At 25.2% G+C, this 12,739-nt stretch overlaps 1 protein-coding gene across 1 annotated transcript; it reads right to left on the bottom strand.

Moving 5' to 3' along the window:
- Positions 1–6,235: 6,235 nt before the first annotated feature.
- LOC112782289 (protein trichome birefringence-like 19) lies at positions 6,236–11,595 on the bottom strand. The gene is made up of 2 exons (XM_025824634.3): positions 11,024–11,595; positions 6,236–7,097 (listed from the first exon to the last, which is right to left on the bottom strand). Exons 1-2 carry the CDS (start codon positions 11,540–11,542, stop codon positions 6,288–6,290), a joined length of 1,329 nt encoding a protein of 442 aa, XP_025680419.1. The 5' UTR covers positions 11,543–11,595; the 3' UTR covers positions 6,236–6,287.
- Between the last annotated feature and the right edge of the window lie 1,144 nt (positions 11,596–12,739).

Here is a 12,739-nt window from a genome sequence, read left to right as displayed (position 1 = left end):
TATTATTAGTTTTTCTTAAAATAACATTTTCTTTTCTTTGGTCAAATATTATGACAACAAAAAAATTTTATGTAACTGCGTCTACTCAATAAATATTATATTCATTTATTTCTATATTGCATGTAAAATAAATAATTAATGTTTAAAAAAGTTAATAAAAGGAAGAAGTATTCTTTTTTTTTTACCAACTCTTAGGTGAATATAGAAAGATTATGTCATTTGAATTATAGTTCGTTGGCAAAAAAAAATACTCTTAATTATATATTAAATAGAATAATTATTTATTAGGCTCATTCTTATACAAATAAAAATTTTTCTTAGTTTTATATCTGTAATATTTTATACCAATTAGCTTCAACATTTAATTATTTTTTGAATAAATTAATAAAAAATAATACAAATAATTGTTTAAATATAATTGTATTTTAATTTTTCATTCTATTACTTACACGTTGAGGATAATTTAAAATAAAAGATAATAGACTTATTGTAATTGCCATGTATTTTGTGCTTTGACTGCGTCGTCATTTGAGAATAATGGCGCTTTTATGGAGACCGGAGTTCTTCTACAGAATCTGTTTTTGCGTTTGGAGTTAGTCAATCAGCACCGCGACGAGAGACATGTGTCTTCCTTTTCAGCAGCAATTTTTCAGATTTTCAAGGTCATTTATGGTAGAGGTGGAATGGGGTGGGTTCAAGAGCGTCAAAATCTGTGGCTAGCTAGAACCATGGTGGAAGCACTTGCCAGCAAACAAAACAGTGAAAATGTTTGAAGACATCACATCGATAATAACAGAGTAATGGAGGAATTCGATCAAATTTTTCTGAATACTTTTATGGTGTAAAGGTCGTCTTATGTTAAACAAGGGAATTAGTTTTTTTGTTAGTGCCGATTTGTTTGTTCCATCCATGACAAGAAAAAAATAATAACAATAATAAATAAATTTAATTTATCTGATAACTTTTGATAATAGATTAACTTTTAAAGAGTGCTGCACTCCCTACTTTACCTGGAGTGCACTAACTTTCGCCCTAAACCATGTATTTGTTGAAAATCTCTAGTTTGCAACAAAAAATAAAATCATTACTATAAATTCAATTATAGTTGTTAATACATTTAACATATTAAAAATATTTTATGAATATTAAAAATTAACTACTCAATTAGCTATTATATATTTATACATAATTTTTTTAAAATAATCATTATTAGAATAATAATTAAATCTGTTATTACAAAATAATTAAACCTGTAATAACGAAATAATCAAATATTTCTATAGAAGAATAATCAAATTTTTTCAACATCAAATATATTCTTATGGCGGATATTACTATTTTTTATGTGCATGTATAATATGGTTATATTATTTGAACATTTTATTTGAATTTGGGGCGACAGTTTCATGTTTTAACTGCTATCTTAAGTTTATAAATATTTAATTACTAATCTTTGTTAACATCACTTTAGTAAATTCTAACTTCACATTTTTATTAACTAATACATTCACATTATAATCACCATCAACCTCTGAAGATAATTCACATTATTTGATTTTGAGAAGTCAATCCTTTTCATCACTAAAAGAAAAAAAGTAAATCCAATTTATTTCTTAACAATTTTTCTTTAGACTTTGTTAGGTAGACAATAATTTTTGTGAACAATGAATTCTAAAATTGGCCCAATAAAGTAAAAATACACTACACCTCCAAATTACCCACCTAAATCTTAATATTAGAATAACCTTAGCTTTCACATATCTAGTAAATTGAACATCCGATATATCCATTATTCATCACATTGTTTAGTATTTTCATTGTCTACCTATACTTTTCCTTTTGAGTAAAGTATTGTTTTTGTTCCCAACGTTTGGGGTAAGTCCTATTTGTGTCCTTAACGTTTAAATCGTCCAATTTATATCCTTAACGTTTATAAAAGTGATTCAATATTATCCTTAACGATACTTTACTCTTTCCTTTTTTTATATGGCAGTTTCAGTATTATTAGCTTCTTTTTTATTTTCACTCGAAAACTCCAATAAGAAAATTATGAAACAAAATAGTCTTTCAAAATTTATAGGGTAAACTACCAAAAATGAACTTAAATAAATTTTTCTCTGAGAAAAATATATTCGAATTTCACTATCGATAAAAATTTCCTCAAATAATTTTAAAACGCAACAAAAATATCCAACATTAATATGTATTTCTCAAAAAATGTTTTAGAAATTGAATTTTGATGTGATTTTTTACAAATATGATTAAAAAAATGAGATATTATTATTATTCTTAAAATTTGGTATTTTTTGTTAAGCACATTTTTTAAAAGTATTATTGGTTGTTGACAAAAAAATCACAAAAAATATATATTTAGCGAAAATCACCAAATTTAAAAATAAAAATATCTCATTTTTTTATTCATACTTGCAAAACATCACATTAAAATTCAATCTCTAAAGTATTTTTTGAGAATATATATTTAATGTTGGGTATTTTTGTTGCATTTTTAAATTATTTGAGGATATTTTTATTGATAACAAAATTCGAGTGTATTTTTGTCGACAACAAAATTATTCGAGTGCATTTTTTATAGTTTACCCAAATTTATAATAATAAATTCATTCTTTATGATCCAAAAAACTGTGACCGATAATAAATTCTTCCTATATATTTTTTAAATAATTTTCAACACTACTGTTTTGGATGCAGTTTGGTGTTGGAGTATATGTGGTGGGGTTCTCATGCCATCAATGGCAGGCTGAAACAGTGTTTTGGTTGTTGGGTATACATTTTTCATTTATTTCAAGATAAGCAATCAAGCAAAGCTTGAATTTTATCTACACATATAACAATTGATTTGACCACTCCTATCAAAAAATTTTTTTGGGGTTTTTTTACAGTAGTTTCTAATTCCACAAGCAAAATATTAATCTATTGCGAATTTGAGCTTTACTCAAATTATTGACACTTGACTAACGAGTGAATTAACCACCCTATCGATCCATGTTCGTTTCTATCAAATAATAGAATAATAATGATCATAGTGCTACTGAATGAAGTATTCTAGAGAATAGGAATGTGAAAATTTTACATAACTTTAGTCATATATTGGTTGAAGTTTGAGGTTAACATTGGATAGATTCATACAAATTTTCTGATCAATATGCTAAAATTAATGCATTGCAAATTAATTATCTACACCATCATACAATATGTAAAAATATATAAAAATATACAAATATGACAAATTTAGTAAATAATTTTTTGTTACACATAGTATTATAAATTTTAGGAAGAATTTCAAGTGTATTAAAAATGCCGGTATTTTAATTGTTTTAATCGTTGATCTAAATTATAAAAATTATTTATAATATATTAATTAAAATCAACAGTTAAAACGACTGAAACACCGGTATTCTTGGTATACTTAAAATGTTTCTTAAATTTTATAGTTAGTTCATTCGTTGGAAAAATGTCTCGAGAGCTTTCAGCGATCATTAGGCTCTGATGCATAAACATCTATATATATATATATGTCAAGTGTTTGTGATAATTTGTGATGAAATGATTGATGTTCAACTGAATCTAACGAAACATCCAACAAACTCTATCTGCCATTGCCTTAGCAGTTGCCACACTTCCCTTCCCTTCCCAGTCAAGTCATTTTTTTAAACAATTTCCTTTTTTTTTTTCACGTCATGTTGTTTTTCTTTGACACATGTTATTCTCTTCTATTCTTAACGATCGTTTGCTGCTTATAACTTATATATGTAGCACAGATATTGATAGGAATACAAGATATATTATGTCATAGATACACTAATTTTATTTTTTTACAGGATATGAAAATACGGTATATATAAATAATATAATGTATTTTTTAGATAAATTATAATAATATTTAAATATTTTAGTAATATTAAAATATAAATTAATATTTTTAATATTTTTTAATTATATAAAATATTTAAAATAATCTTTTATTTTAATAAATAATAATATGTATTATTTTAAAATTTATTTTAAGAATATATATTAAAAATAAAGTTAGACATATTGATACGTGATGGTATTTAAATATGTTCAAGCATGTTTGGAGAAACATAATCTTTTATTTTTTTTATTAAGATACAATTAAACATAAAAAACACACGTGTCGAACAAATATCAAATGAGTATTGTATCTAAAATGTGTTTAATATGCAAATATAACAATTCAGTCAAATATTCGTATTTGATGGCTTGCTACCCTATACTACTATTTCAGGCTCTTTTATATTCCAAATTCCAATGAGGTTTAATTATTCTTTTTGTCTCTATAATTTTACCAAATTTTCAATTAAGTTTTTATACTTTTTTTTTCTTTTTAATTAGGCCCCTATACCATATTAGATTTTGTTACTAAACTTTTCCTGTAACAAAAATATTGAAATTAATGGAATATTCTGTTAAACTATATAAAATATTCAGTCAAGTATTAGACATATTCGTTTTATTTAACGAAATATTCTATTAATTTCAATATTTTGTCACGGCAGAGATTTAATTACGAAATCTAATATGATATAAGGACTCAATCAAAAAAAAAATATAAAGGCCTAATTGAAAATTTAGAGAATAACTAAACCTTCCAATAATCCATATAAAATTTTAGATGGTGAAACGTGACAATAGATACTTATAGTCATGTTTGCTAATCTTGACCATTTTATTGAAAAATATGTCATTCTTTAAACAAAAATCACATTCAATAAGAACATGTTGAAAAGAACGAGTGTATTTGGCTTTTTATAAAAGGAAAATCAAATGTTACATTTACGAACTGTGGTGATAAATTCTATTATTAGATTATGACTGAAGTCACGGTTTAGAAATGGACAGAGACCGGATTGAGTGTTTACTCCGTATATAATAATCTAATTATCCAACTAATGAATTATAGTTCAAATATCATAGTTTCTTTATCTTTATTTAACGGTCTTGGATTTGAGTCTCACTTCTAACTTTTAAAAAAAAGTTTAATTAATTTTTTGTAATTTTAGTCACCATTTAATCAGTATAAATATTAAACTATTTTTAATAAATAAATTTTATTAATTTATATGTATAAATTTTAAAAAATATAAATACAAATTATATTAATTCATATATATAAATTCTGATAAATATAAATATAAATTATATATTTTTTTATATATAAAACTCTTATAAATATAAATATATATTATTATTGATTAAATACTAACCAAAAAAATAAGAATATTTACTAACCAATAATATTGTTCGTAAAAGATTTTTCTAAAAATATTTTCGGAAGTACCCATTGTCATATATTAAAATTGGTCTATTTTTCTCTATTAACTGTAATATGGAAAATGAACCATATTTGCAGCTCCCCCTAGTCCCTAACTAATAATCTTTCAGTAATGTACACCAATTATTGAGCTAATAATATAGGCTCAATGCGACACATTTTAGATCAAATTTAACAAGAAAATTATTATTACATATTAATTTTAATAAAATAATTTCCTTTTAATATAAAACTAAAAAAATGTCCATACTTGTAATAGAATGTTTATATGACAACACTTTATAATTAAACTAGTTGGAGCAACTTTGTATTTTATTCTTTTTTGTTTCATTTATTCATGGAAATATGGGATACTGAATGGGTCCAGTGCCAACCTATCTCCAATGTATCTTATGTACACAATATTCTTCAATTTAATAAGTTAAAAATTAATCCATGCGTAAATCTAAATTTTATTTAAAAAATATTATTAATTAATAAATTATTGTATATACAACACAAAATTTGAATTGTCAACGGACCCAACACTTACTCTATTTTTATCTCATATGCTTGGTACCCTTTTTTTTTTTTTTTTTTTGAGTATCCTAAGCTTAATATATAAAATTGGTTGTCATTAGTGTATTGTAGATTTAATCCAATTCTGATAAATACTTGGAGTTTTGATCATTTATCTGGACTAACTCTTATTTAGTAACTTTTAGGTGAAAAACAGGAATTTAATCATGAAAAAATAGATCGTTACATATATAAAATAGACTTCGAATTTTCATTATTTACTTAAATATACCCGTTAATTGATTATTCAACCAATTCAAGGTAATTGAACCATATCTATTTTTATGTAATTTAAAATACACTATTAGTCTTTTGGTATAATTAATGTATAACATATAAAATAAATCACAAAAAATGTTTCAAAAATAGTATACTCAAGAGATTAATAAGATATAATTTATGATATACACTATAATCAATCTCTCTGCAAATAAGGACTCTGTCCATGGTTAGATCTCACACCCTCCATCTTAAGTAAGTGTAATAGGAAATCGCTCCACGTGTCGATGGGACCCGGCAAGCACCAATGAACACAATCATTGTACAATGTCACATTTTCATTGGGCCAATGGCCATATCTACTTGGATGGCCATCAGGTCTCAACAACATTGATTGTGTGATATCAAACAACCTAAACCTTAAACCCTTGTCCCTTCCTTCCTCCTCAGCAATTTTGAACTCTTCTAATTGGATCCTATACAACTCCAAAAAGGAACCTTCTAATTGTGTCTCATTGCTCCTAAATGGCCTTGTTCTCAAACAATTACCACCTTGATTCCACAACCCATTCTCAAAATGTGATGGTGCAAATGTTCTAAGAAATGTTACACCCTTAAAATTCTCTAATCTATTGATGGATCTAAATGCTGCCCTAAATGCCATCCTATAGCCATAGGTCATGTTCAAGTCAGTGACATTTTCTAAGAGGCAATAATGGCACCCAACAATTTGTTGCTTCTCATAGAAAACCATTGGCCTGAAGAACCATTGACCACCATTGAGGATGACAAAGTCAAAGTCTTGAATTTGGGTTGACCAATTGTCATCAAACTCATCAAGGTAAAGGTTGAAGAGCCCAGTGTTTGTTGGGCCATTTGAATCTCTTTCTTGGGCTTTGATGAGATGGGGTGACCAAAAAGTTGCCAATGTGAAATTGTAGGTTGGATATTTCCACCTCATGAAATTGAAATCTGATTTTTCTGACACATCTATGGGCCATTCCACCTGAGAGGTTAACAACATTAATTAATTAGAAGACTCAGCAAATAGTTTAATTATTCTATTGGTTTTTATAGTTTTGAAAAATTTTTAATTAAGTTTTTATACTTTTTTCTAATTGAGTTCTTGTACCAAATTTTTTTTTAATTGGGTCCTTACACTTTTTTTTCTTTTTATTTAGGTCTATATACCAATTCTTTTTTTTTAGTTGAGTCTCTATAAAATTAAGTCAATTATTACTAAGAATGACTTAATTGAAAAAAAAATTTAGTGCAGGGACTCAATTAAAAAGAAAAAAGTATAGGGACCTAATTAAAAATTTCACGAAACTATAGAGACCAACAGAGTAATTAAACCCAGCAAATACTGCTATTAATACACAAGAAAATTAAAAAAAAAAACTTTAAAAATTTGTGAAATTTAGGGTCCATGAATATGGTTTTATATTTTTGAAAAAAAAATTGTGAATTTCAACTAAAAATATTTACAAAATAAAATAAAATAGTTGAAGATCTTCTTTACTTTGTGTCAAATATGTATCTTCATATAGCATTGTTCTATATTCATAAACACTCTTTAAATATTTAATTTTTAATTTTTTTTAAATAAAATGTCCTTCTTGAACAGCAGAGGTTAAGAGATTAGGAATTAAGGTATTTTAGAAAAATTCAAAAAAAAAAAAAAAGATTGAGTGGAAATGATATCATCAATTTTGAAATAACAATAATCTCTTTTCTATTTTTACTATGATCATGTTTAAAAATAAATGACATGTTAAATTTCTACTCTTTCAACAATCATTTTTTGTAAGAGAATAGATCAATATAATAAAAAGCAAGGTAAATAGTATTGTGGAAGTTGATCAAATAAAGCATCTAGTAATGGATTAGAGTTAAATTGGCTATTCAACATTATTATGAGAACAAGTAATGCAAACTAAAGTATTTTAATAAGTATTGTTTTTTATTCTGATATTTTTGAAAAGTTTAATTTAGAATTATTTTTTTATATATAATTTTATTTAAAATTATTTTTAATATTTGAAATAACTTTTAATTCTCATTTCTATTATTAATTTTATTTTTTACAATCATTAAACAATTAGCTAATTTTTTTCTCTCTTTCAATTTTATTTTCGCATTATTATCTCAATTTTAAACTATGGACGCCACTTAAATTATCACCCATTTCAATTCCTTCTTCATCTTTTCTCTTACGCTTTGTTTGGGAGCGGAAAAAAATAGGAAGGAGAGAAATTGAGTGAAAAGAAATAGAAAGAAAAGAAATAGAAGTGAAATTTAATTTTTATGAGTGTGTTTAGATGGAAAGAAAATAAGATGAAAAGATATTGGAAGATAAATAGTTTATGTTGTTTGTTTGAAAAGAAAAATTAAAAAAAAAATGAATTAAGTTATATAATGACAATAGTATCCTTCATATTATATAATAATGTTATTATGTATATAATTATGTAAATATTTATAAATGTCATTAAATAATAACAACAAAATTTAATTATATTTATAATATAACAAGTTAGGAATATAAATTTTATATTATAATAATAATAATAATAAAAAGAAGAAAAAGAAAAGGGTAAGGTTTGGAATGATGGAATGGAATGAATTTTTCTTCCGTTTTTTCGCTTTAGTTGGAGAGAAAAGTTTTTGGTGGATTCCTTTCACTTTTTGCTATTGGTGTATTTTTCACTTTACATTTTCTTTCAAAACCAAACAAATAAAAATATATATTTTCTTTCTATTTCTTTCCGTCCATATTAAATTTCCCTTATTTTCCATCTAAACAAACATAGCATTAACAATAACCACCACTATCACTTCTCATATTTTGATTGTGATGGTGGGGTTTAGAGTGAAGGTAGTGGTGATAGTGATAGTGATTAATGGTAATTATGATCATGATGTTAATGATGGAAAAGCGTGATGATATGGAAGAGGAAAAGAAGAAGAGAGAAGAAGTTAAGAGTAAAGGAATAAAATTGAAAAAGAAAATAATATTACATATAGCTAGTAACTAAATAGAGTTATATAATAAGAATGGAATTGAAATTAGTTTTAAATGTTGAAAATTAAATTAAATTAAATTAAATATTAGAAATCAGTTTAAAATTTTTAAAATTATAGAAAAATTATATTTTAAAATTTAATGTGTTGTGTGTTTATATACAATTATATTAAAGAGACAAAACGTGCGCGCGAACACATATAACAATGCAAATAAATTACTAATTAAAGTCTGAAATATAATTTGACATTATTACTTGATATATAACAACATAATATTTATAATTATATTTTTATTATATATAATATTATTTAGTTATTTCTTTTTTTTTTGTGACTATATTATTTAGTTATTTCAACAGTAATTAAAGAATATAAAATAAAATAATTAATAATTAAAATAAAATAAAATAAAATAAAAAATTTTGAATTTTTTAACTGATTTTTTGTTGCATTCCATGTTAAAAATATAAGTGATATTTTCTTATGTTATCTTTCAACGTGTATGAGACTATGAGAGTGATTATTTTATGAGAGAGACAAAAACAGAAACTTCATCAAAGTGACCATTCACCTAATCTATATGTACTAATTAATAGGATACAAACAAAAATGCATTTACTCATAATTAATAACTATATAACATGACACGTGAGTGTAATATAAGGATTAATACATGGAGATTGAACTTCTTGATGACTCATTTTTTCTCTCAAGTCTTTAAAACTTAATTGAGAAGGATAATAATGATGGCTTTCAAGTGCCAAAATGTATGAAATCTCTAGATTTCGATCTGCCTAATATTAGAAAGAGGGAGAGAAGAGGGTATCATCATTAATCCAATGAATTGAAGCTCAATTCGGCTTTTATAAAAGTTGGTAGGGTAAAGGTGAAGGCTTGTTATGTGATCAGATTACCAAATTACGTAGCATCAAAGCATATATAATTCACATCACAATTTGAATCAATATAAAATCAAATAAGATAAAATTGATCGACTGTTTGATTTGGTCTTTGTGTGTGTCGAGATGTGAGTTTGGAGTATTTTTTTAAGGTTGAGAATTATTATTAAGAAAAAATATAGGGTATCAATATATTATCTATCAATTTATTGCCAATAATAATTAATTATTATATTTTAAATACATATATAAAGAGACACATCCAAAAAATATATCTATAAAGACACTTCTATTTAACACAATCACAAAAAAGACATTTTTATTAGACACATTCACAAAGACACTTCCATAAAACACAATTATAAATAAGAGTTGGCAGAAATTGACAGAGATATACTGTTGGTAACATAGTGAGACCGTATTATTAATTAATCTAAGTAGTTAAAAAGTCTTACATTGGTAAAAAATGAAGTATTTATGTAGAAAATATGGAAGACATCCATGATATGCTTAGTGATCAAGATATGATGTCTGAACTCTGAAGTATTGTTATGATTATTCACTTCATTTATTACTTCAAAGTTCAAAATGATTTTTGTAGATTTAAGAGTTTCAATTTTAAACAAACAATCAACAATGCTAACTAGTAATTTTATGCTCCCAATAAAAATTTAAGAGGGTAAGACATCATAGTAGATAAATTTGTTACTTTTTCTAAAGTTATTTTACTATATATTTTGGTTAATAAAATAAAAATTTAATTTTGATATACTTATAATATAAATTATTTTACACAATCATTCAAATTATATTATTTTTTTAATAACAATAAATGATAATTTATACTGACATAACAATATATAATTAAATATGCGTGTAAAATTTATTAATATATTAAAATTAAAATTCTTTAAAAATTTTTTAGATTATATCAAAATTAAATTCATATCATTTCAAGCCATTATTTTAACTAGAGTATAGTTTTATTAGAAGAAATGAAACATACCCTTGATAGGAGGCAGATCATAGATTGCATCTGATTTCTTCCAACTGAGTCACCAACAAAAGCCATGGATTTTCCCTTAACAATGTCAAGAAAGTGCCAAGGATTGAATAGAGGGAGTTCACATTGATAAGGCTTCCATCTCCATTTCATGAACTGAGAATCAGGCCTTCCATACTTGATGCAATTCTGGTGTTCATGAATGGCCCAACACGTTTCATTTGTGTAATATGGTGCCTCTGGATTCGGCACCCATTCCCCTCTGAATATGTCACATTTGTTATTATATTCTGATGCTTGTGACTCATCATATTCATATTCATGTGGATGTGGTTTGGATTCTATATTCAATAGTGATGAGTAACCAAAGAGAGGATAATAAGAAATTGGGGAGAGAGTGATTAATATGAGTATGCTAAGGATTAGCAATGATATTAGCAAAGTTAGTTTGGGGGTTATTAATTGTTTCCAAGAGAGAAGCTCGGTGTCTTGGATCTTCATATTTTTAGAGAATGAATTCATGAAGAATAGAACAAAGACAGGAAACAAGAGAATGGAGCCGCTAAAGGTGGAGACAATTTGGAACTAGTATTGCACTATATAAACTATATATATTTTTTTATCAGCTTTATTTAAGGTTTTATTAATGAACTAATCACTAGCTAACCTAAGTTGATTACTATATATATATATATAAACATATTATATCTATCGCTCATTGTTAAATATTCTTTAGTAAAAAAAGATTTATTATATTATTTATGAATTTAATTTTAATGCAATGTCAGTGTAAAGTAGTTTCATATGTGCATCTAATTACGTAAATCACATCAGTAAAAAATAACTACTTTTTACATTGATTATGTGAATGATTATCCAAAAAAACGAATGTAATTACACGATTGTGTGAATGTGCATCAAAATTAAACTCTATTTCTTAAGTAGACAAATAATAATCCATTATTTATAGGACCAAAACTCTATATTTAACCCTATCATATGTTTATATGTTTTAATTTTTTTTTTTATTTTCACAATAAATTGTTGCATACACATAGAACAAAATTTAGAACAAAATTTAAACCATGGCACTTGTTTAATCATTCTAACGAAGTAACCATTGTACCAATCCAACTATTTTATCGAAAAATTAAGTATATCGAGAACATTGGTGTTCCAGTTGTTTTAACCGTTAATTTTAATTAATATATATTATATATTTTTTTATAATTCAGATCAACGGTTAAAACAATTAGAACACCGGTGGTATTTTCTGTACACTTGAAACTCTTCTTATTTTATATATGTAATGACTAATGAGAAACATGTATGGTTCCGGTTGGGCCTGGATTTCCCCAGTTTTTAGAGGAAACCATACTCATTTTGTTGCCAAATTCCCATTCAGGCTTCTTAGTGGGCTAAGGTTCTATCAGTGACAATGTTGCTTTAGATTCGTTTGAGAGTTATAACTCAAAACTATCCAACAGAACTGACCCAAAAAAGAAAGGAAAAACACTAACCGACAGAAATTTTAGACCATCTCTAATAAAATATTTTGAGAGTATCATTTTTAACATTTTCAATAAATAAAATGATTTAGAATTGAAATTTATATTAAATTAAAATTTATCGATAAAATAAAATTAGAATCACCTTGATAGAGAACCAATAAAATTTTGTCACTTTTATAATTATGTTGATGAAATAATAAAAAATAAT

Source organism: Arachis hypogaea, chromosome 20 (genome assembly GCF_003086295.3).
Source record: "Arachis hypogaea cultivar Tifrunner chromosome 20, arahy.Tifrunner.gnm2.J5K5, whole genome shotgun sequence".
Lineage (NCBI taxonomy): Eukaryota > Viridiplantae > Streptophyta > Magnoliopsida > Fabales > Fabaceae > Arachis > Arachis hypogaea.
This window is presented reverse-complemented; position numbering and strand designations above follow the sequence as displayed.

Excerpts from the sequence above, each read along its gene's own strand:
- LOC112782289 (XM_025824634.3), bottom strand. The coding sequence starts at position 11,542 with ATGAATTCATTCTCTAAAAATATGAAGATCCAAGACACCGAGCTTCTC. Across the intron at positions 7,098-11,023 it reads TGATCTGCCTCCTATCAAGG|GTGGAATGGCCCATAGATGT; the intron begins GTATGTTTCATT and ends TTAACCTCTCAG.